This window comes from Numenius arquata, unplaced genomic scaffold (genome assembly GCF_964106895.1).
Source record: "Numenius arquata unplaced genomic scaffold, bNumArq3.hap1.1 HAP1_SCAFFOLD_974, whole genome shotgun sequence".
Lineage (NCBI taxonomy): Eukaryota > Metazoa > Chordata > Aves > Charadriiformes > Scolopacidae > Numenius > Numenius arquata.
In genome coordinates this window covers 19,646-44,255 of record NW_027414512.1, presented here as the reverse complement: position 1 = coordinate 44,255, position 24,610 = coordinate 19,646, and the positions used below count along the sequence as shown (strand labels likewise).

At 62.6% G+C, this 24,610-nt stretch overlaps 1 protein-coding gene across 1 annotated transcript; it reads right to left on the bottom strand.

Moving 5' to 3' along the window:
- Positions 1 to 823: 823 nt before the first annotated feature.
- TGM1 (transglutaminase 1) lies at positions 824 to 24,396 on the bottom strand (the record flags this gene model as incomplete). The annotated part of the gene is made up of 20 exons (XM_074167184.1): positions 24,171 to 24,396; positions 22,236 to 22,415; positions 20,896 to 21,168; positions 19,100 to 19,218; positions 18,373 to 18,480; positions 17,131 to 17,302; positions 16,286 to 16,424; positions 15,951 to 16,054; positions 15,081 to 15,169; positions 14,835 to 14,988; positions 12,991 to 13,269; positions 12,000 to 12,160; positions 11,057 to 11,193; positions 8,751 to 8,968; positions 6,151 to 6,323; positions 4,086 to 4,193; positions 3,891 to 3,992; positions 2,875 to 2,985; positions 2,537 to 2,636; positions 824 to 883 (listed from the first exon to the last, which is right to left on the bottom strand). Coding segments are annotated over exons 1-20 (3,013 nt in total), but the record flags the coding sequence as incomplete, so codon positions are not given.
- Between the last annotated feature and the right edge of the window lie 214 nt (positions 24,397 to 24,610).

Genomic DNA, 24,610 nt, shown 5'->3' with positions numbered 1-24,610 from the left:
CGGGGCGCGGCGGGAGATGGGCAGGGGCCGGGCCTGAGGAGAAAAGCGGAGTTTAATGGTCTTTCTGCTCCTAATTAACCCGCTTCGGTCACCTAATTACCACCCCCAGACCGTAATTACTCCCCTGCGCTCTTAATTACCACCCCCCGGCCCCTAATTACCCCCCCGACCCTTAATTACCACCCCCAGACCCTTAATTACCCCCCAGACCCTTTAATTGCCACTCCCACTCCCCTAATTACCCCCCGCAGACACTTAATTACCCCCAGACCCCTTAATTACCACCCCCAGACCCCTTAATTACCCCCCAGACCCCATAATTACCACTCCCACTCCCCTAATTATCACCCCCAGACACTTAATTACCACCCCAGACCACTAATTACCACCCCCAATCCCCTAATTATCACTCCAGACACTTAATTACCACCCCCAGACTCCTAATTACCACCCCCAGACCATTAATCACCCCCCAGACCCCTTAATTACCACCCCCACTCCCCTAATTATCACCCACAGACACTTAATTGCCATCTCCAGGCCACTAATTACCCCCCCAAACCCTTAATTACCACCCGCAGGCCCCTAATTAGCACCACCAGACCTTAATTATCACCCCCAGATGTGTAAATACCCCCCAGACCCCTTAATTACCACCTCCACTCCCCTAATTATCACCCTGGATGCTTAATTACCACCCCCAGATCCCTAATTATCACTCGCAGACCCTTAATTACCCCCCTAGAGCCCTTAATTACCACCCCCAGACCCCTAATTACATCTCCCCGGTCACTAATTACCCCCCTAATTAGCGCCCCCCCACCTTTCTCCGCGGGGGGCTCCGCCTCCTGCTCGTTGTCGCTGATGACGTCATCAACGAACTCTGGGGGTGGGGGGAGGGGCGGGTGAGGGCGTGGCCCGGGGGGGGAGGGAGAGGGGGAAGGGGAGGGGGGGAGGGGTGATGACCTCACCCAAGGGCGGGGCCCAAAGGGGGCGGAGCCTCCGCAGACCTGGGCGTGGCCTCTGCCTGGGAGGGGGCGGAGCCGGAAGGCGTTAATTAGCGGGAAGGGGGTGGGCGGAGCTTAATGAGGGAAGGGGGAGGGGCTACTCACCGAGGGGAGGGGTCAGCAGGAAGGGGGCGGGGCACCGGGCCTGGAGAGGGGGGCGGGGCTTGGGGTTGGGCGGAGCTTGGGGGGGAGGCCACACCCCCTCCTCCAAAAGCCCCGCCCTTTCCCCTTAGCCCAGCCCCTTTCAATTTTTTCCCCCCAAAATTTTCCCCAAAATTCCATTTTTTCCCCAAAATTCCATTTTTCCCCAATCCCTCCAATTTTCCCGGCAGCTTTTCCCCGACTCTTCCAAATTTCACCCCAAATTTTCCTTAAATCCCCAAATTCACCCCCAAATTTCTCCTAAATTTCCCCCCTGTTTTCCCTCAAGATTCCCCCAATTTTGCCGTTTTCCCCCAATTTTTTTCCCAAATCCCACAAATTTTCCTCCAACCCCCCAAGTTTTCCCCCAATTTTTTAGCAGTCCCCAAATTTTTAAAAAAAAACCCTAATTTCTCCCAAATTTTCCTTAAATCCCCCAAATTTCCTCCCTGATTTTTTAGAATTCCCCAAACTTTTCTAAAACTTCTCTAATTTTTCCCAAATTTTCCCTAAATCTCCATGATTTCCCCCAACTTTTTTCAAATTGCAAAATTTTCCAAAGTTTTTCCCCGATTTCCCAAAATTTTTCCTATTTTTTTCCCCAAATACATTATATTTTCTCAAAATTTCCTCAAATTTTCCCCAAATTTCCTCTGATTTTCCCCTAATTTTCCCTAAATTGCCAGAATTTCCTCCAACTTTTTTCAAGCCGGCAAACTTTCCCAAATTTGTCTCCGATTTCCAAGAACTTTTCCATTTTTTTCCCCAATACATTATATTTTCCCAAAATTTTACCAAATTTCCCTCAAATCCCCAAATTTTTCCCTATTTCCCCCAAATTTCTAATTTCCCCCAAATTTCCCCCTAATTACTCCAAATTTTCACTAAATTGCCAGAATTTCCCCCAACTTTTTTCAAATTGCCAGATTTTCCCAAATTTTTCCCTCATTTCCCAAAATTTTTCCTTTTTTTCCCCAATACATTATATTTTTGCAAAATTTCACCAATTTTTCTGCAAATCCCAAAGTTTTCCCCAATTTTCCCCAAACCTCTCCTAATTTTCTGTTAATTTTCCCAAATTTTCCTAAATTTTTCCCCGATTTCCCAAAACTTTTCCTATTTGTTTCCCCAGATACATTATATTTTTGCAAAATTTCCCCAAATTTTTCACAAATCCCAAAGTTTTCCCCACTTTTCCCCAAATTTCTCCTGATTTTCCCCAAATTTCCCCCAGTTTTCCCCAAACTGTCAAAATTCCCCCAAATTTTTATTAACCCCCCAAATTTTTACTAAATCCCCCCCAAATTTTCCCGACCCTCCCCAAATCCTCTCCCGAAGACCCGCCCCTTGCTCCAAGACCCGCCCCCTCGCGCCGAAGCCCCGCCTACCGCAGTGGGCGTGGCCCACGTCCGCCAGGTACCGCCTCAGGATTGGCAGGTCGTGGGGGCGGAGCCCCGGGGGGGCGTGGCTCCAGACAACCTCCTGGAGCTTGGGGGGGGTGGGGTGGAAGGAAGGGGCGGGGTCAGGAGAGAAGGGGCGGGGCCAAACCCACCAGGCCACGCCCCCTTTGCTTAGAGCTCCGCCCCCTCCCTGTGTCTCCCCCCCTCCCCTCCCCATTCACTTCTCCCCCAGCCCTGCCCCCCTCCCCCCCCCCCGGCCCCTCCCTCTCTCCTTGGCCACGCCCCCCCCTTGTGGCCCCGCCCCCTCTGACCGAGGCCCCGCCCACCTGTCGCAGGTCGGGGGGGGGCAGGGCGCTCTCCAGCCGCTCCAGGCACTCGTGGAAGAGACGCTCCAGCGCCCGCAGGAAGGGCTCCCCGTATTCCTGCCGCGCCGGGCCCTGCGGGGACTGGGAGGCACTGGGGGGCACTGGGAGGGACTGGGAGGGACTGGGAGGGACTGGGAGACCCTCCCCGGGGAAGCCCAGAGTCGTTGGGTGGGACTGGGAAGAGTAAGGGGGCACTGAGAGGCACTGGGAGGGACTGGGATGTACTGGGAGGGCACTGCGAGCACACTGGGACGTACTGGGAGGGCAGTGGAATGTACTGAGAGGGCACTGGAGGAAACTGGGAGTCCCTGGGAGGTGCAGGGAGGGCACTGGGGTGTACTGGGAGGGTACTGGGAGAGCAGTGGGATGTACTGGGAAGGCACTGGAATGTACTGGGAGGGAACTGGAAGGAACTGGGAGTCCCTGGGAGGTGTAGGGAGGGCACTGGGATGTACTGGGAGGGAACTGGAAGGAACTGGGAGTCCCTGGGAGGTGTAGGGAGGGCACTGGAATGTACTGGGAGGGAACTGGAAGGAACTGGGAGTCCCTGGGAGGTGTAGGGAGGGCACTGGGATGTACTGGGAGGGCACTGGGATGTACTGGGAGGGCACTGGAGGGAATTGGAGAGCACTGGGAGGTGTAGGGAGGGCACTGGGATGTACTGGGAGGGCACTGGAGGGAATTGAAGAGCACTGGGAGGTGTAGGGAGGGCACTGGGATGTACTGGGAGGGCACTGGGATGTACTGGGAGGGCACTGGAGGGAATTGGAGAGCACTGGGAGGTGTAGGGAGGGCACTGGGATGTACTGGGAGGGCACTGGGATGTACTGGGAGGGCACTGGAGGGAATTGGAGAGCACTGGGAGTCCCTGGGAGGTGCAGGGATGGCACTGGAATGTACTGGGAGGGCACTGGGATGTACGGGACAGGGGGGCCACTGGTCTGTACTGGTCCATACTGGTCCGTACTGGTGTGTACCTGCAGGTAGGCCGCCCGCCGCCGGGGGTCGGCCATCAGCCCCAGCGCCAGCTCCCGGAAGTTCTCCTGGGCCTCCCCCACCATGGCCAGGTCCTGGGGGGTCTGGGGGGGAGGGGGGGGTGTAAGGAGGGGGTGAGGGGCCCCTCGGGGGGGGTGTGTCCCCCTCCAGCCCCCCCCGGTTCCCCGGTGACTCACGGCCTGGCCGTGGCCCCCGGGCGGCCCCTCCCCCTCGGGGAAGAAGGAGTCGATGGCGTCGAAGATCTTCCCGTCGGGCTGGGCCTCCTGCAGCATCTGCACCACCACCTGCGTCAGGCACGGGGGATGATGGGAAGATGGCCGCCGGGACCGGGGGATTGTGGGAAGATGGCCGCCGGAACCGGGGGATGATGGGAAGATGGCCGCCGGAACCGGGGGATGATGGGAAGATGACCGCCGGGACCGGGGGATTGTGGGAAGATGGCCGCCGGAACCGGGGGATGATGGGAAGATGGCCGCCGGGACCGGGGGATGATGGGAAGATGGCCGCTGGGACCGGGGGATTGTGGGAAGATGGCTGCCGGGACCGGGGGATGATGGGAAGATGGCCACCAGGACCAGGGGATTGTGGGAAGATGGCTGCCGGAACCAGGGGATGATGGGAAGATGGCCGCCGGGACCGGGGGATTGTGGGAAGATGGCCACCGGGACTGGGGGATTGTGGAAAGATGGCTGCCGGAACCGGGGGATTGTGGGGAGATGGCCACCGGGACTGTGGGATGATGGGAAGATGGCTGCCGGGACCGGGGGATGATGGGAAGATGGCCGCTGGGACCGGGGGATGATGGGAAGATGGCTGCCATGGGAGGCAACCCCAACAAGATGGCTGCTAGGCCCGGGGCATTGTAGGAAGATGGCTGCCGGGACCAGGGGATTGTGGGAAGATGGCCGCCGGAACTGGGGGATGATGGGAAGATGGCCACCAGGACCGGGGGATTGTGGGAAGATGGCTGCCACAGGAGGCAACCCCAACAAGATGGCTGCCGGGCCTAGGGCATTGTGGGAAGATGGCCACCGGGACCAGGGGATGATGGGAAGATGGCCGCCGGGACCGGGGGATTGTGGGAAGATGGCTGCCACGGGAGGCAACCCCAACAAGATGGCTGCTGGGCCCAGAGCATTGTGGGAAGATGGCCGCCGGAACTGGGGGATTGTGGGAAGATGGCCGCCGGGACCAGGGGATGATGGGAAGATGGCCGCCAGGACTTGGGGATGATGGCAAGATGGCTGCCAGGACTGAGAGATGATGGGAAGATGGCTGCTGGGCCCCAAGGGATCATGGGAAGGGTGTGGTGGTGGCCATCTTGGGTGGAGCAGGGTGACCCGGCGGCCATCTTGGGTGGGTGGCGGCCATCTTGGGTGGAGCAGGGAGGGGTGGCAGCCATCTTGGGCGGGGCAGGGTGAGCCGGTGGCTATTTTGGGCCAATGGCAGCCATCTTGGGTGTGGCAGGTTGGGGCGGTGGCCACCTTGGGGGGAGCAGGGTGACCCGGTGGCCATCTTGGGTGGGTGGCGGCCATCTTGGGTGGAGCAGGGAGGGGTGGCAGCCATCTTGGGCTGGCGACGGCCATCTTGGGTGGAGCAGGGTGAGCTGACAGCCATCTTGGGTGTGTCAGGTTGGGGCGGCGGCCATCTTGGGCGGGTCAGGGTGACCCGGCGGCCATCTTGGACCAATGGCGGCCATCTTGGGTGGAGCAGGGAGGGGTGGCAGCCATCTTGGGTGGCGCAGGGAGGGGTGGCAGCCATCTTGGGCGGAGCAGGGTGAGCCGGTGGCTATTTTGGGCCAATGGCAGCCATCTTGGGTGTGGCAGGTTGGGGCGGCGGCCACCTTGGGGGGAGCAGGGTGACCCAGCGGCCATCTTAGACCAATGGTGGCCATCTTGGGTGGAGCGGGAGGGGTGGCAGCCATCTTGGGCTGGCGATGGCCATCTTGGGCGGGGCAGGGTGAGCTGACGGCCATCTTGGGTGTGTCAGGTTGGGGTGGTGGCCATCTTGGGCGGGTCAGGGTGACCCGGCGGCCATCTTGGACCAATGGCGGCCATCTTGGGTGGAGCAGGGAGGGGGGGCAGCCATCTTGGGCTGGCGACGGCCATCTTGGGTGTGTCAGGTTGGGGCGGCAGCCATCTTGGGCGGGTCAGGGTGACCCGGCGGCCATCTTGGGTGGGCGGCAGCCATCTTGGGCGTGTCAGGGGCACCGCGGCGGGGGGGGGCAGTGTGGGTACTCACGGCGGCCTGCAGGCCCAGGCGCAGGCGGGCCCCGTGGCGGAAACGCAGGGCCCCGGGGGCGGCCCGGCCCAGGGCCTCCAGCAGCCCCAGCACCCGCGGGAACTGCCCCAGGCTCCGCCCACGCACCACGTGCCACGCCCCCCGCCAGCGACAGCCGCAGGGACACGCCCGGGCTGGGGGGGGGGGGGGGGGGGGGAGGGGGAGGGGGCGGGGTCAGGCTCCGCCCACCCGGGTCGGAGAAAAACCCGCCCCCGCGGCCCCGCCCACAGCCCCACCGCGAGCCTGTAGCCCCGCCCTTCGCGGCCCACAGCCCCGCCCACAGACCTGTAGCCCCGCCCCCAGGCCTGTAGCTCCACCCCCAGCCCCACAGCTCCACCCACAGCCCTGTAGCCCCACCCCAGCCCCGTAGCCCCGCCCAGAGACTCATAGCCCCGCCCACAGACCCGCCCGCAGCCCAGTAGCTCTGCCCACAGCCCCGCAGCCCCGCCCACAGCCCCACAGCTCCGCCCACAGGCCTGTAGCCCCGCCCCCAGGCCCACCCACAGCCCCATAGCCCCGCCCACAGACCTGTAGCCCCGCCTCCAGGCCTGTAGCTCCACCCCCAGCCCCACCCCGAGGCCTGTAGCCCCACCCTCTTGGTCGACAGCCCCGCCTACAGCCCCGTAGCCCCACCCACAGCCCCATAGCCCCGCCCACAGGCCTGTAGCCCCGCCCACAGCCCCACCCACAGCCCCACAGCCCCGCCCACAGCCCCGCCCCAGACGCATAGCCCCGCCCCCAGGCCCTCCTCCCTGTAGCCCCAACCCCGCTTCAGAGCCCCGCCCACAGGCCTGTAGCCCCGCCCACAGCCCCGCCCACAGGCCCGTAGCCCCGCCCACAGCCCCGTCCCCAGCCCCATAGCCCCGCCTCCAGGCCTGTAGCCCCGCCCCCGGCCCCTCCTCCCCGTAGCCCCGCCCCCGCTTCAGAGCCCCGCCCCCCAGGCCCGTAGCCCCGCCCACCCCTCCACATCCCCCCGTAGCCCCTCCCCCACCCCGGAAACCCCGCCCTCTCCCTCCCCCACCCCCCACCCCCGCACCGCGCCGCTCACCTCACGTCACTTCCGCCCATCCCGCGCGGCGCGCTCTGACGTCACTTCCGGGCGCGGCGAAGCCCCGGGGAGGGGTGGGGGGGGGGCGAAGCCGGCGGCACCGGCGGCGGGAAAAGCGGCGGCGGCGGCGGCGGCTCCCCCGCGCGCCCGGAAGTGACGTCAGCGCGCCGCGCACGTCGCCGCGTCCCCCCCCTCCCCTCCCTCCCCGCACCCCGTTGGGCCGCGCGCGTTTAAGTGGACGTCGCTTCCGGCGCGGACGCAGTGACGTCACGGGCGAGGGCGGCCCCCGGCGTTTGGTCAGAGCGCGTTTTATTGAGGTGAGAGGGAAGGGGGGGGTTGTGTGTGACGTCACGGGGGGTCGGTGACGTCATCGGGGAGGGTTTGAAGGCGGGGGGGGGAGGGGGAAGGGGGGAGCGGAGACACCAGTGACACCAGTGACCTCCCCCAGTGCTCCCAGTGCCCCCCCCCCAGGGACACCAGTGTTCCCAGTGCCCCCCCCAGTGCTCCAGTGCTCCCAGTGCCCCCCCCCGGGACACCAGTGCTCCCAGTGCCCCCCCCAGTGCTCCCAGTGCCCCCCCCAGTGACCCCCCAGTGACACCAGTGCTCCCAGTGCCCCCCCCCAGGGACACCAGTGCTCCCAGTGCCCCCCCCCCAGTGCCCCCCCTCAGGACACCAGTGACACCAGTGACCCCCAGTGCCTCCCAGTGCTCCCAGTGACCCCTAAACCTGCTCCCAGTGCTCCCAGTATAAACCTCATCTGGCTCCAGTGCTCCCAGTGACCCCCAAACTTAATCCCAGTGCTCCCAGTGTCCCCCCCAGTGCTCCCAATAACCCCTAAACCTGCTTCCAGTGCTCCCAGTGACCCCCCCAGTGCTCCCAGTGACCCCTAAACCCACTCCCAGTGCTCCCAGTATAAACCTCATCTGGCTCCAGTGCTCCCAGTGACCCCCAAACTTAATCCCAGTGTTCCCAGTGACCCCCCCAGTGCTCCCAGTGTCACCCAGTGTCCCCCAGTCCCCCTCCAGTGCCTCCCAGTGCCCCCAATCCCCCTCCCAGTGCTCCCAGTGTCCCCCAGTCCCCCTCCCAGTGCCTTCCAGTGCCCCCAATCCCCCTCCCAGTGCTCCCAGTGTCCCCAGTCCCCCTCCCAGTGCCTTCCAGTGCCTCCAATCCCCCTCCCAGTGCTCCCAGTGTCCCCCAGTCCCCCTCCCAGTGCCTTCCAGTGCCTCCAATCCCCCTCCCAGTGCTCCCAGTGTCCCCCAGTCCCCCTCCCAGTGCCTTCCAGTGCCCCCCAATCCCCCTCCCAGTGTCCCCCAATCCCCCTCCCAGTGCTCCCAGTGTCCCCCAGTGTCCCGCAGTCACCCTCCCAGTGCTCCAGTGTCCCCCAGTGTCCCCCAGTCCCTCTCCCAGTGCCTCCCAGTCCCCCCCAATCCCCCTCCCAGCGCTCCCCCAGAGCGGGATCACCCCCCGGTGCTGCCGGCCGCGGGTGCCGGTGCCGGGGGGGCTCCCCCCTCGCCCCCTCTCCTCCTCCTCCCCCTGCGGGGGCGGCGGGGGGGGCTGCTCCCAGCGCTCCCAGTTGCCGCCGGGGTGGGTGCGGGGGCCACGTCGATGGGGAGGGCTCCGTGCAGGGGTCCCAGGCGGGGGCTCTCCAGCGCCGCCACCAGCCGCCGCCGCCCGGGACGCAGCGGGAGGACGGGCTGACGCAGCCGCACCGTCTGGCCCGCCCCCACCGACCTGCGGGGGGGGGACACACACCGTGTGTCGCGACAGGGGGCGATAGGGGGCGATAGGGGGGGATAGGGGGCGCTACCCCCCCATAACCCCCCGATAAACTCCCCCCCGGGGCTCGATAGGGGGCAATAGGGGGCGATAGGGGGCGATAGGGGACGATATGGGGGGATAGGGGGCAATAGGGGACGATATGGGGGGATAGGGGGCGCTACCCCCCCCATAAACCCACCATAACCCCCCCCCCCCAGGCGCAATATGGGGCGATAGGGGGTGATAGGGGGTGCTACCCCCCCCATAAACCCACCATAACCCCCCCCCCCGGGTGCGATAGGGGGCGATAGGGGGCGCTACCCCCCCCATAACCCCCCAATAACCCCCCCCTGGGGCACGATAGGGGGCGATAGGGGGCAATTGGGGGCGATAGGGGGCGCTACCCCCCCATAAACCCACCATAACCCCCCCCCCCGGGTGCGATAGGGGGCGATAGGGGGCGCTACCCCCCCATAACCCCCCAATAACCCCCCCCTGGGGCACGATAGGGGGCGATAGGGGGCAATTGGGGGCGATAGGGGGCGCTACCCCCCCATAAACCCACCATAACCCCACCCCCGGGTGCGATAGGGGGCGCTATGGGGCGATAGGGGGCGATATGGGGGGATAGGGGGCGATAGGGGGTGCTACCCCCCCATAACCCCCCAATAACCCCCCCCGGGGCACGATATGGGGCGATAGGGGGCGATAGGGGGCGCTACCCCCCCCCATAAACCCACCATAACCCCCCCCCGGGGCTCGATATGGGGCGATAGGGGGCGCTACCCCCCCGTAACTCCACTCCCCCCCCCCCCCCTCCCGGGGTGCAGGGGTGTCCCCCCTGGGATTTTGGGTCCAAAGCCTGGGATTTTGGGTGCAAACCCCGGGATTTTAGGTCCAAACCCCGGGATTTCGGATCCCTCCCCAGGATTTTGGGTCCAAACCCTGGGATTTTGGGTCCAAACTCTTGGATTTTGGGTCCAAACCTTTGGATTTTAGTGTCCGAACCCTTGGATTTTGGGTCCAAATCCTTGGATTTTGGTTCCAAACCCCAGAATGTCGGATCCCTCCCCAGGATTTTGGGTCCTAACTCTGTGGTTTTGGGTCCAAATTCTGGGGTTTTGGGTCCCAACCCTTGGATTTTGGGTCCAAATCCTTGCATTTTGGGTCCAAACTCTTGGATTTTTGGTCCAAACCCTGGGTTTTTGGGTCCCAACCCTTGGATTTTGGGTCCAAATCCTTGCATTTTGGGTCCAAACCCTTGAATTTTCGGTCCTAACTCTGTGATTTTGGGTCCAAAGCCTGGGATTTTGAGTCCAAATCCTTGGATTTTGGGTCCGAACCCTTGGATTTTGGGTATCAACCCTGTGATTTTGGGTCCAAATCCTTAGATTTTGGGTCCAAACCCCAGAATTCTGGATCCCTCCCTGGGGTTTTGGGTCCAAAACCTTGGATTTTGGGTCCAAACGCCAGAATTTGGGATCCCTCCCTGGGATTTTGGGTCCCAACCCTTGGATTTTGGGTCCCTGTTGAACTCCTGGGTCCCCCCTCTGGGGATTTTGGGTCCAAACCCTTGGATTTTGGGTTCCTCCCTGAAATTTTGGGTCCCAACCCCAGAATTTTGGGTCCAAACCCTTGGATTTTGGGTCCCTCCCTGGGATTTTGGGACCAAACCCTTGGATTTTGGGTCCAAATCCTTGGATTTTGGGTCCAAACCCCAGAATTTCAGATCCCTCACCAGAATTTTGGGTCCTAACTCTGTGATTTTGGGTCCAAACCCTGGGTTTTTGGGTCCCAACCCTTGGATTTTGGGTCCAAACCCCAGAATTTTGGACCCGCCCCAAGGATTTTGGGTCCTAACTCTGTGATTTTGGGTCCAAACCCTTGCATTTTGGATCCCAACCCTTGGATTTTGGGTCCCAACCCCAGAATTTTGGGTCCGAACCCTTGGATTTTGGGTCCCACCCCCCCCTTCCCAAAACTAGTTCCCATCCCCCAAACTCCCGGCTGCCCTTCCCCCCCCTCCCCCCCCCCCCCCATGGTGGCCCGTGGGCTACTGACCCGAGTGGGAGGGGCTTGGGGCAGGAGAGCCCCGCCCCCTCCATGCGCAGGGTGGCTCCGGTCAGGGCCTCGGGCAGCGGGTTCTGGAAGACCACCTGGACCGGGACCTCCTGCCCCACCACGGCGGGGGCCAGCAGCTGGTGGGGAGGGGACACACACAGGGGTGAGGGTGGGGGACACAGGGGCCACCGGGGCTCCTCCAGACCCACCCCACGGGATGGGGGAGGAGATCCCAGCTCCCAGGAACCTGGGAGGAACCTCAGGTCCATCCTGGAGAACCTAAGTGTTCTGGAGAACCTGGAGCTCCTGGGGAAGGACCGTGGTCCTGGAGGACCCCAGACCCTTCCTGGAGGATCTGGGTCTCCTGGAGAAGGACCATGGTCCTGGAGAACCCCAAACCCATCCTGGAGGATCTGGGTCTCCTGGAGAAGGACCGTGGTCCTGGAGAACCCCAAACCCATCCTGGAGGATCTGGGTCTCCTGGAGAAGGACCGTGGTCCTGGAGAACCCCAAACCCATCCTGGAGGATCTGGGTCTTCTGGAGAAGGACCATGGTCCTGGAGAACCCCAAACCCATCCTGGAGGATCTGGGTCTCCTGGAGAAGGACCATGGTCCTGGAGGACCCCAGACCCTTCCTGGAGAACCCCAAACCCATCCTGGAGGATCTGGGTCTCCTGGAGCAGGACCCAGGTGTCCCAGAGGACCATGGCCTCCTGGAGAAGGACGCAGGCGTCCAGGTCTCCTCCATCCCACCCCACCCCATCCCACCCATCATCTTGATGGAGGAGACCCATCAGGATGATGGAGGAGACCCAATGCCCAGGAACCCCAGGTCCATCCTGGAGAACCTGGGTCTCCTGGAGAACCTGGGTCTCCTGGAGCAGAACCCAAGTGTCCCAGGGGACCCAGGTGTCCCAGAGAAGACCCCGGGGTGTCCCTCACCGTCAGGGTGAGCTCCGGCGTGTGCAGCCGGACCCGCAGCTCCTTGGCCACCACTTGTCCCGTCTCCTCCACTGCCCCGGCCACTGTCAGCTTCAGGGCGTCCTGCTCCCCAACGTGGGGCCCGTACTCGGCGTAGGCCACCGTCATCGTCACCGTCTCCTCTGGGGGGGGGGGAAGGGGGGAAAAGAGGGGACACACGTGACATCAGGGACCCCCGGTATCTGAGGGGGGGACCCAGGAGTTCAGGTGGGACCCAGGATCCTCACAAAGATCTTGAAGAACCCAACGTTCTTCTTGGGGACAAGAGGAAGGGAAAGGACCCAGGAGTTTGGGGGGTGACCCAGGAGTTCGGGGGTGACCCCAAGGAGACCCAGGAGTTTGGGGGGGACCCCGGTGTCCTAGGGGTGTGTCCCCAAGGGGACCCAGGTGTCCAGGCCACCCAAGTTCCTCACAAAGGTCTTGAAGAACCCAATGTTCTCCTTGGGGACAAGAGGAAGGGAAAGGACCCAGGAGTTTGGGGGGTGACCCAGGAGTTTGGGGGTGACCCCAAGGAGACCCAGGAGTTTGGGGGGGACCCCGGTGTCCTAGGGGTGTGTCCCCAAGGGGACCCAGGTGTCCAGGCCACCCAGGTTCCTCACAAAGGTCTTGAGGAACCCAACGTTCTTCTTGGGGACAAGAGGAAGGGAAAGGACACAGGAGTTTGGGGGGCGACCCAGGAGTTTGGGGGTGACCCCAAGGAGACCCAGGAGTTTGGGGGGGACCCCGAGGCCCAGGGGGGTGTCCCCGGGGGGGACCCAGGTGTCCAGGCCACCCAGGTTCCTCACAAAGGTCTTGAAGAACCCAACGTTCTTCTTGGGGACAAGAGGAAGGGAAAGGACCCAGGAGTTTGGGGGGTGACCCAGGAGTTTGGGGGTGACCCCAAGGAGACCCAGGAGTTTGGGGGGGACCCCGGGGCCCGGGGGGGTGTCCCCGGGGGGGACACGGTGCTCACCTTGCCCGGGGGGGACGGTGCGCCGGTGCTGCTCCTGCCGGAAGGGTGGCCCGGCCACCCCGGTGTAACGGACGGCGCCCAGGGCCAATCGGAGGCGGAGGGTGCGAGGCTCCACCCCCTGGTTGCGCAGCACCGCCCTCAGCTCCAGCTCCGCCCCCGCCACCGCCGGCCCCGCCCCCACCGTCACCGACACCTCCCCCGAGGAGGGGACCCCCCGGTTGCGGGGGCGGGAGCCGTGGGAGGTGGCGGTGGAGACGGCCTTGCGCTCCTCTTCCGAGCCTGGGGTGGTGGTCAGGGGTCAAAGGTCAGGGGGCGGCGGGGTCAAGGGGGACAGGAGGAGGTCGCGGGGTCATTGGGTCAAGGAGAGGGGTCAAGGGGCACGGGGTGGGGAGGGGTCAATGGGTCAAGGGTTGGTGGGTGGTGGGTCTCGGGGTCAAGGGTTATGGGGTCTGGGGGTCATCAGGGGTCAAAAGGTCGAGGATCATGGGGTCAGGGGTCAAGGGTCAGGGCTCTTGGGTCAACAGGTCAAGGGTCATGGGGTCAGGGGTCAAGGGTCATGAGTTGGAGGTCAGGGAGGTCAATGGTCATGCGTTGGGTGTTGGGTCAAGCGTTGATGGGTGGTGGGTCTTGGGGTCAAAGGTTATGGGGTCGTGGGCCATCAGGGGTCAAAAGGTCGAGGGTTATGGGGTCAAGGGTCACGGGGTCAAGGGGTCAGGGGCCAAGGGTCATGAGTTGGGGGTCACAGGGGCCCATGGTCATGGGTTGGGTGATGGGTCATGGGTGTTGGGTCAAGCGTTGGTGGGTGGTGGGTCTTGGGGTCAAGGGTTATGGGGTCAGGGGGCCACCAGGGGTCAAAAGGTCAAGGGCCATGGGGTCAGGGGTCAAGGGTCATGAGTTGGAGGTCAGGGAGGTCAATGGTCATGGGTTGGGTGTTGGGTCAAGCGTTGGTGGGTGGTGGGTCTCGGGGTCAAAGGTTATGAGGTCGGGGGTCATCAGGGGTCAGAAGGTCGAGGGTCATGGGGTCAGGGGCCAAGGGTCATGAGTTGGGGGTCACAGGGGCCCATGGTCATGGGTTGGGTGATGGGTCATGGGTGTTGGGTCAAGCGTTGGTGGGTGGTGGGTCTTGGGGTCAAGGGTTATGGGGTCAGGGGGCCACCAGGGGTCAAAAGGTCAAGGGCCATGGGGTCAGGGGTCAAGGGTCATGAGTTGGAGGTCAGGGAGGTCAATGGTCATGGGTTGGGTGTTGGGTCAAGCGTTGGTGGGTGGTGGGTCTCGGGGTCAAAGGTTATGAGGTCGGGGGTCATCAGGGGTCAGAAGGTCGAGGGTCATGGGGTCAGGGGTCAAGGGTCATGAGTTGGGGTCACAGGGGCCCATGGTCATGGGTTGGGTGATGGGTCATGGGTGTTGGGTCAAGCGTTGATGGGTGGTGGGTCTTGGGGTCAAGGGTTATGGGGTCAGGGGGCCACCAGGGGTCAACAGGTCAAGGGTCATGGGGTCAGGGGTCAAGGGTCATGAGTTGGAGGTCAGGGAGGTCAATGGTCATGGGTTGGGTGTTGGGTCAAGCGTTGGTGGGTGGTGGGTCTTGGGGTCAAAGGTTATGGGGTCGGGGGTCATCAGGGGTCAAAAGGTCGAGGGTTATGGGGTCAAGGGTCACGGGGTCAAGGGTCACGGGGTCAAGGGTCACGGGGTCACGGGTCATGAGTTGGGTGATGGGTCAAGCGTTGGTCAATGGGTGTCGGGTCTCGGAGGGGGTCAAAGGGCCCAGGTCCTGGGGGGGTGTGGGGTGGGGGAGGGGTGGGGTTCAAGGGGCGTGGCCGGGTGGGGTCGAGGGGGCGTGGCCTCACCCTCGGGGTGCTTGTATTGGTGGGTGATGTCCAGCCGCGCCCCCGACCCCGCCCCCAAGGTGCTGATGCGGCGCCCGATGGCCCCCTCCTCCACGTGGACCACGGCGAAGCCCCCCCCGGGCTGGCGCTGCCAGTACACCTTGTCGCTGTTCACCTGGGACACGCCCCCCCCGTTGTGACGTCACTTCCTGGGACACGCCCACACACCCCCAAATCCCCCCACCCCACCCCCCCCCCCGACTTTACCTCGGCGAAGACGAAGGGGGTGTCGTACTTGAGGAAGACCTCCCCGTTCTTCACCGCCGTCACCGAGCAGGGCCCGCAGCAGAACAGGCCTGGGGAAGGGGAGACCAGTATAAACCAGTATAGACCAGTATAAACCAGTATGGACCAGTACGGACCAGTATAGACCAGTATGGGCTACTGGGAGATGCCCCGTGGTGGCCCTTCCCTCCCCCGGTGGCCACAAACCACCCACCCCCGGGGACCTCCCCCCAGGCCCTTCCCCGTATAAACCGGTAAGGAACCAGTATAAACCAGTATGGACCGGTATAAACCAGTATAGACCAGTATAAACCAGTACGGACCAGTGTAAACCCAGTATGGGCTACTGGGAGATGCCCCGTGGTGGCCCTTCCCTCCCCCGGTGGCCACAAACCACCCACCCCCGGGGACCCCCCCCAGGCCCTTCCCGGTATAAACTGGTAAGGAACCAGTATAAACCAGTAAGGAATCAGTATAAACTAGTATGGACCAGTATAAACCAGTACGGACCAGTACAGGGCCAGTTTAGACCAGTATGGGCTACTGAGAGATGCCCCGTGGTGGCCCTTCCCTCCCCTGGTGGTCACAAACATCCACCCTCAGGACCCCTCCCAGTATAAACCAGTAAGGAATCAGTATAAACTAGTATGGACCAGTATAAACCAGTACGGACCAGTACAGGGCCAGTTTAGACCAGTATGGGCTACTGGGAGATGCCCCGTGGTGGCCCTTCCCTCCCCCGGTGGCCACAAACCACCCCCGGGGACCCCCCCAGGCCCCCTCCTAGCAATTCCCAGCCCCTTCCCAGTATAGACCAGTATAAACCAGTATAGACCAGTATAAACCAGTTACCGCTGCTGGTCTCCTGGGGGGTGGCGTCCACCACCTGCCACCCGTCGTAGCCGTCGGGGAGGTCGGGGCGCTTCATCCAGCAGTCGTTCCACACATGGAAGTTCCTGCAGCGGCCCAGTATAAACCAGTATAGACCAGTATGGACCAGTATAAACCAGTATAGACCAGTGTAGACCAGTATGGACCAGAGGGACCCAGGATGAGCCCCTACATCAGCTGTTTTCACCCAAATCCCCTCCCGGCGCTCCCTTCCCGGTACCCCCCTTCCCCGTCCCACACTATCACAGCCCAGTATGGACCAGTATAAACCAGTATGGACCAGTATAAACCAGTACCAGACGGAGTCGGTGTTGAGGCGCTCCAGGGGCTTCATGTTCTCGTCGAAGTAGATGTCGGTGGTGAGGGAGACGTCGGTGTCGTGGGCCGAGTTGTAGTTGGTGACGGTGCGGGTGGGGAGGCCCAGGCACCGCAGCACTGGGGGCACCAGTATAAACCAGTATAAACCAGTAAGAACCGGTACCGACCGGTACGGACCAGTACTGAGCCGGTACCAAAGCGTAAAGGGCTCAGGGTTGCCTTGTCCCCCTCTGAAGGGCTCCCACCTCCATCCCAGTGACCCCCGGGGCCCCCTCCCGGTACAAACCACTCCCAAACTGGGCTGAACCAGTAAAAACCAGTAAGAAACCAGTATAAACCAGTAAGAAACCACCACCTTACGTCTAATTTCTCTCTCTTACAGTGATTTATCCGCGTTCTCCCGCCATCCGGACCCTCCCACCGCCTCCCCCGGCGCCCCCCGGGACCTCCCAAGTCCAAACCAGTAAGAAACCAGTATAAACCAGTAGGAAACCAGTATAAACCAGTAAGAAACCAGTAGGAAACCACCACCTTACGTCTAATTTCTCTCTCTTGCAGTGATTTATCCGCGTTCTCCCGCCATCTGGACCCTCCCACCGCCTCCCCCGGTGCCCCCCGGGACCTCCCCAGTCCAAACCAGTAAGAAACCAGTATAAACCAGTAGGAAACCAGTATAAACCACTAAGAAACCACCACCTTACGTCTAATTTCTCTCTCTTGCAGTGATTTATCCGCGTTCTCCCGCCATCCGGACCCTCCCACCGCCCCCCCCGGGACCTCCCCGGTCCAAACCAGTATAAACCAGTAAGAAACCAGTAAGCACCGGTGGTGACGACGCCGGCGAAGACCCAGCACTGCCCATAGCGCACGGGGCCGGTGCGGTGGAAGGCCCGCAGGATGTCCACGGAGCCGGCCCAGGCCGAGGGGTTGGTGCCCTGGGCGTAGTCCCCCGTCCAGTTCCCCACCAGCACCCCCTGGTCGTCCAGCGAGTTCACCTGGGGGGGGCCTCGAAACCGTCACTGGGGACCCCCCAAAATATGAGGAACCCCCCAAAAAATCACCCGGGACCCCAAAAAACCACACCGAGACCCCAAAAAACATCACTGGGACCCGAAAAACTTACCCGGGACACAAAAAACCTCACCTGGGACCCAAAAAATGGCACCGGGGGGCCTCGAAACTGTCACTGGGGACCCCCAAAATATGGGGAACCCACCAAAAAATCACCCAGGACCCCAAAAAACTGCACCGAGACCCCAAAAAACATCACTGGGACCCAAAAAACCTCACCTGGGACCCAAAAAATGGCACCGGGGGGCCTCGAAACCGTCACTGGGGACCCCCCAAAATATGGGGAACCCCCAAAAAATCACCCAGGACCCCAAAAGCATCACTGGGACCCAAAAATCCTCATCTGGGACCCCAAAAAACTCACCTGGGACCCCAAAAACCTTATCTGAGATCCCAAAAATAGCACTGGGGGGCCTCGAAACTGTCACTTGGCACCCCTGAAAATATGGGGAACCCCCAAAAACTCACCCGGGACCCAAAAAACTGCACCGAGACCCCAAAAAACATCACTGGGACCTGAAAAACTTACCTGGGACCCAAAAAAACTCATCTGGGACCCCAAAAATGGCACCGGGGGGCCTTGAAACCGTCACTTGGCACCCCCCAAAATATGGGGAACCCCCAAAAAACTCACCCGGGACCCCAAAACCTGCACCGAGACCCCAAAAAACATCACTGGGAGCCAAAAATCCTCACCTGGGACCCCAAAAACCTCATCTGGGATCCAAAAACTGGCACCGGGGGGGGGGCCTCGAAACCGTCACTTGGCACCCCCCAAAATATGGGGAACCCCCAAAAAACTCACCCGGGACCCCGAAAACTTCATCGGGGACCCCAAAAACGGCACCGGGGACCCCAAATCCCCCAATTCCCGGCCCCCCAAACCCCCCGGGGGCCCCCCAACTCCCTCCCCCCCCTTCCCCTTCCCCCCCCCCAGGGGGTTTTCCCGAGGAGCCCCAAAACCCCCGGATTTAGCCCCAAAAAAAGGACTCACCATGGCGGAGACCACGCGGGAGACCATGACGGGGTCCCCCCGGGCGCTGTGGGGCATCCCCCGCCGGTCCAGGATGTACAGACAGGCCTCCAGCACCCCTGGGTCGAACTTGGGGGGGGGGGGGGACACCCCAAAATCAGGGGACACCCCCCCACCCCCCCATCGGGAGACCCCCCCCCAAAAAAATCCTCCCCCCCCCCCAAAAAATCCCCCCCAAAATCCCTTTAAATTCCAAAAAGCGGTTTCAAGGCTCCCCCCGCAACCAGAGATTGCAGAGTTCCGCGGCGGTTTCAAGGACACCCCACACACCCCCCCCAGTCCCCCCACCCCATTTTTGGGGGGGTCCCCCCCAATTTAATGCCCCCTTTCCCCCCCCTTTTCTCGCCCCGATTTTTGGGGTCTCCCCGATTTGGGGGGAAATCTCCCAATTTTGGGGTGCGCCCCCCATTTTTGGAGTCCCCCCTCGATTTTGGGGGGTCCCCCCCGTTTTTGGGGTCCCCCCCGATTTTGGGGGGTCCCCCCCATTTTTGGGGTCCCCCCCCAATTTAATGCCCCCTTTCCCCCCCCCTTTTCTCGCCCCGATTTTTGGCTCCTCCCCGATTTGGCGGGAAATCTCCCAATTTTGGGGTGCGCCCCCCCCCCCCCCCCCCGATTTTTGGGGTCCCCCCCCCGATTTTTGGGGTCCCCCCCCCCGATTTTTGGGGTCCCCCCCCCGTTTTTGGGGTACCTGCCCGTAGTTCCAGGAGCGCTCAACGATCTGGTCCTCGGTGCCGTAGAAGATGCGCCCCGTCTCGTTAAGGACGTACTCGTTAAGGTCGCTCGTTTTCTCCATGTAAACGTGGTCGTCTGGGGGGGGGGGGGGGGGGGGGCACCCCCCAAATCAGGGGGGGGTCTCCCCTAAATTCCACCCCCCCCCCCCAAAATGAGGTCGGGGAGCCCCGAAACCGCTAATTTTTTCCCTAGGGGAACCTCGAAACCGCCATTTCTTTCTCCCTGGGGAGCCCCGAAACCGCCAACTTTTCCCCTGGGGAGCCCTGAAACCGCCGCATTTCACCCCGGGGAGCCTCAAAACTGCCAAGTTTCACCCCGGGGAGACTTGAAACCGCCAAATCTCACCCTGGGGAGCCCCGAAACCGCCAATTTTTTCCCTGGGGAGCCCCAAAACCGCCACATTTCTCCCCAAGGAGCCTCGAAACTGTCAATTTTTTGTCCCCCGGGGAGCCCCAAAACCGCTAAATTTCACCCTGGGGAGCCCTGAAACTGCCACATTTCACCCCGGGGAAACTGGAAAATGCCCCATTTTGCCGCGAGGAGCCCCGGAACCGTCAAATCTCTCCCCGGGGAGCCTCGAAACCGCCAATTTTCTCCCCTGGGGAGCTCCGAAACCGCCACATTTCTCCCCAAGGAGCCTCGAAACTGTCAATTTTTTCCCCCGGGGGGGCCCCAAAACCGCTAAATTTCACCCTGGGGAGCCCTGAAACCGCCACATTTCACCCCGGGGAACCTGGAAACCGCCCCATTTTGCCGCGAGGAGCCCTGGAACCGTCAAATCTCTCCCTGGGCAGCCTCGAAACCGCCAAATCTCTCCCCGGGGAGCCTCGAAACCGCCAATTTTTTCCCTGGGAAGCTCCAAAACCACCACATTTCTCCCCAAGGAGCCTCAAAACTGTCAATTTTTTCCCCCAGGGTGCCCCAAATCTGCTAAATTTCACCCTGGGGAGCCCTGAAACCACCACATTTCACCCCAGGGAAACTGGAAACCGCCCCATTTTGCCGCGAGGAGCCCTGGAACCATCAAATCTCTCCCCGGGGAGCCTCGAAACCGCCAATTTTTTCCCTGGGGCGCTCCGAAACCGCCACATTTCTCCCCAAGGAGCCTCGAAACTGTCAATTTTTTCCCCCGGGGGGCCCCAAAACCACTAAATTTCACCCTGGGGAGCCCTGAAACTGCCACATTTTGCTCCGGCGAGCCCCGAAACTGCCAGTTTTCATTCTGGGGAACCCCGAAACCGCCACATTTTGCCTCAAGGAGCCCCAGAACCGTCAAATCTCTCCCCGGGGAGCCTCGAAACCGCCAATTTTCTCCCTGGGGCGCTCCGAAATCACCACATTTCTCCCCAAGGAGCCTCGAAACTGTCAATTTTTTCCCCCGGGGGGCCCCAAAACCGCTAAATTTCACCCTGGGGAGCCCTGAAACTGCCACATTTTGCTCCGGCGAGCCCCGAAACTGCCAGTTTTCATTCTGGGGAACCCCGAAACCGCCACATTTTGCCTCAAGGAGCCCCGGAACCGTCAAATCTCTCCCCGGGGAGCCTCGAAACCGCCAATTTTTTCCCTGGGGCGCTCCGAAACCGCCACATTTCTCCCCAAGGAGCCTCGAAACCGCTGTTTTTTTTCCCCCGGGGGGCCCCGAAACCGCTAAATCCGGGCGCCCCAGGTTGGGGGCTGCCCTGCGATTGCCCGAATCTGTTGTTTTTTCGCCCCGAAGCGGGGTGGGGGGGGGTGGGGGGGGGCGGGGCTCACCGGGGCACCAGGGGTTGAAGAGGAGGAAGAAGTCGTTGGCCTCGTCGAAGGGGGCGGCGTATTCCCCCGCCCCCGTCCTGGTCTTGAGGCTCAGGCGGGTAGCGGCCAATGGGGGGCGGTCGGGCGGGGCCGTGAGGCGGAGGCGGAGGGCGGGGCCTCCCGGAGGCTCCGCCCCTTCCTCCTCCTCCTCTAGCTCCGCCCTCCAGCCGGTGGCCGAGGTCTCGCCCAAGGGGATGAGGACGTGGGTGCCCTTGGCCACCTGCGGGTTGGGGCCTGCCCGGGGTGGGGGGGGGTGGGGGGGGGGTGTGACGTCATCGCCCCGCCCCCGGTGACGTCACCGCCCCGCCCCGACTGACGTCACCGCCCCGCCCCGAGCGACGTCATCGCCCCGCCCCCGGTGACGTCACGGCGCCCCCTGTTGCAACACGCAGTTGCTGCCCCCCCCCCCCCGGTCTCAATTGCCCCCCCCCCCCCAATTACCCCCTCACCCCTAATTACCCCCCCAATTACCCCCTCACCCCTAATTACCCCCCCAATTACCCTCCCAGCCCTAATTGCCCCCCAACCTCCCCAATTACCCCCCCACCCCTAATTACCCCCCCAGCCCCAATTGCCCCCCCCACCCCTAATTACCCCCCACCACCCCAATTGTCCCCCCCTAATTACCCCCTCCCCATTTCTCTCCCCCCCAACCCTCCCAACTGCCCCCCACCCCTAATTAGCCCCCAGCCCCAATTACCCCCCCAGCCCCAATTGCCCCCCACCTCCCCAATTACCCCCCCACCCCTAATTACCCCCCCAGCAGCCCCAATTGCCCCCCACCTCCCCAATTACCCCCCCACCTCCCCAATAACCCACCCCAGCCCTAATTAGCCCCCCCCCACCCCTAATTACCCCCCCTAATTACCTCCCCACCCCTAATAACCCCCCTCACACCCATTACCCCCCAGCCCCAATTGCCCCCCCAGCCCCAATTACCCCCCACCCCTAATTACCCCCCCAGCCCCAATTGCCCCCAACCTCCCCAATTACCCCCCCCACCCCTAATTACCCCCCCAGCCCCAATTACCCCCCACCCCTAATTACCCCCCCGGCCCCAATTGCCCCCCAACCTCCCCAATTACCCCCCCACCCCTAATTACCCCCTCCCCATTTCTCTCCCCCCCAACCCCCCCAACTGCCCCCCACCCCTAATTAGCCCCCCACCCCAATTGCCCCCCCAACCCCAATTACCCCCCACCCCTAATTACCCCCCCCAGCTCCAATTACCCCCCCCAGCCCCAATTGCCCCCCCACCCCTAATTAACCCCCCCCGTCCCTAATTAGCGCCCCCCCCCCACCGAGGGTGATCTCCACGCAGAGGGCGTCGCCGTCGGGGTCGAAGGGGCGGGGCAGGAGGACGCGGAGGCAGAAGGGCTGCCCCCGCCGCAGGACCACCCGGGGGGCGGCGAACTCCCCCGTGTGGTGGGCCACCCGGTCGCCCGGCGAGCCCACCACCAGCCCCCGGGGGGCCAGGAGACCTGGGGGGGGGGCCAGCGGTGAAAACCCCGTCCCGATCGCACCCCCGGAACCCCCAAAACAGCCCCAAACGCAAAAAAGGGGGGGGCCTCGAAACCGTCGTTTCCCCTCCTAAAGCCTAGAAATGGCCTAAAATGTGCTATTCTGGACCCAAAATGGGCAGGTTTGACCCCAAATTGTGCCCACCACCAGCCCCCGGGGGGCCAGGAGACCTGGGGGGGGGGGCAGCGGTGAAAACCCCGTCCCGATCGCACCCCCGGAACCCCCAAAACAGCCCCAAACGCAAAAAAGGGGGGGCCTCGAAACCGTCGTTTCCCCTCCTAAAGCCTAGAAATGGCCTGAAATGTGCTATTCTGGACCCAAAATGGGCAGGTTTGACCCCAAATTGTGCCCACCACCAGCCCCCGGGGGGCCAGGAGACCTGGGGGGGGGGGCAGCGGTGAAAACCCCGTCCCGATCGCACCCCCGGAACCCCCAAAACAGCCCCAAACGCAAAAAAGGGGGGGCCTCGAAACCGTCATTTCCCCTCCTAAAGCCTAGAAATGGTCTAAAATGTCCTATTCTGGACCCAAAATGGGCAGGTTTGACCCCAAATTGTGCCCTCCCCACCCCACGGTGGGGGGGAGGGGGGGGGATGTGAGGAAAGGGGGGGGAACCCCAAAACCCCTGAATTTCCTTTGGCGGGGGCACGAAACCCTGAGAAGCGGCTCGGGAGGGGGGGCCTTGAAACTGCCTTTTTCTGCCTGGAAACAGCCCCAGAATGGCGGGTTTTGACCCAAAATGGGGAAAGGGGGAAAGAGAAGGGAGGGGGGAAAAAGGGGAGGAACTAATCTGGCTGGGGGGGGGGCCTTGAAACTGCCCTTTTTCCTCCCGGGCAGCCCTGAAACCGCCCTTTTTCCTCCTGGGGAGCACAAAACCACCTTCCCCCCTCTCTGGGGAGCCCTGAAATTGCCCCTTTTCCTCCTGGGGAGCCCCAAAACTGCCGCTTTTCCTCCTGGGGAGCCTTGAAACCTCCCCTTTTCCTCCTGGGGAGCCCTGAAACCGCCCTTTTTCCTCCCGGGCAGCCCTGAAACCACCCTTTTTCCTCCTGGGGAGCACAAAACCACCTTCCCCCCTCTCTGGGGAGCCTCGAAGAGGCTCCCTTTTCCTCCTGGGGAGCCTCGAAACTGCCCTTTTTCCTCCTGGGGAGCCCTGAAACCGCCCCTTTTCCTCCTGGGGAGCCCTGAAACCACCCCTTTTCCTCCTGGGGAGCCCTGAAACCACGCTTTTTCCTCCTGGGGAGCACAAAACCACCTTCCCCCTCTCTGGGGAGCCTCGAAACTCCCCCTTTTCCTCCTGGGGAGCCTCGAAACTGCCCTTTTTCCTCCTGGGGAGCCCTGAAACCGCCCCTTTTCCTCCTGGGGAGCCCTGAAACCGCCCTTTTTCCTCCCGGGCAGCCCTGAAACCACCCTTTTTCCTCCTGGGGAGCACAAAACCACCTCCCCCCCTCTCTGGGGAGCCTCAAAACCACCACTTTTCCTCCCGGGGAGCCCCGAAACCGCCCTTTTTCCTCCCGGGGAGCCTTGAAACCGCCCCTTTTCCTCCCGGGGAGCCCTGAAACTGCCCCTTTTCTTCCCGGGGAGCCCTGAAACTGCCCTACTTCATCTCAAAGAGTCCCAAAACCGCCTTTTTTCCTCCCGGGGAGCCCCGAAACCGCCCTTTCTCCTCCCGGGGAGCCCCGAAACCGCCGCCACTGCCCCCCCTCTCCCCCCACTCACCGGGCCGCAGGGGCTGGGGGGGCCGTCGCCCCGGGATCTCGCCGGGGGGGGGCTCCCAGTCGTCGTTGCCGCGTCGGCAGCAGCCGCAGCAGCCGCAGCAGCCCCCCAGGCGGCGCCAGAAGCCCCGGCGGGGGCGGGGGGCGGTGGTTTCGGGGTCCCCCCCCCGCGCCCGGAAGCTGGCGGCCGCCCAGCGGCCCGGGTCCAGGCGGGGGTCGGCGTCCGGCATGGCCTGCGGGGCACCAGTATGACCAGTTGGGACCAGTAAGGACCAGCGGGAGGCCACCACGGACCAGTAAGGTCTCCTGGGACGGCCCGTTAATGCCTGCAGACCTTTCCCAGTATGACCAGTATGACCAGTAAGGACCAGTACAGCTCATTAAAGACCAGTATGGACCCATAAAGACCAGTATGGACCAGTAAAGACCAGTAAGGACCCATAA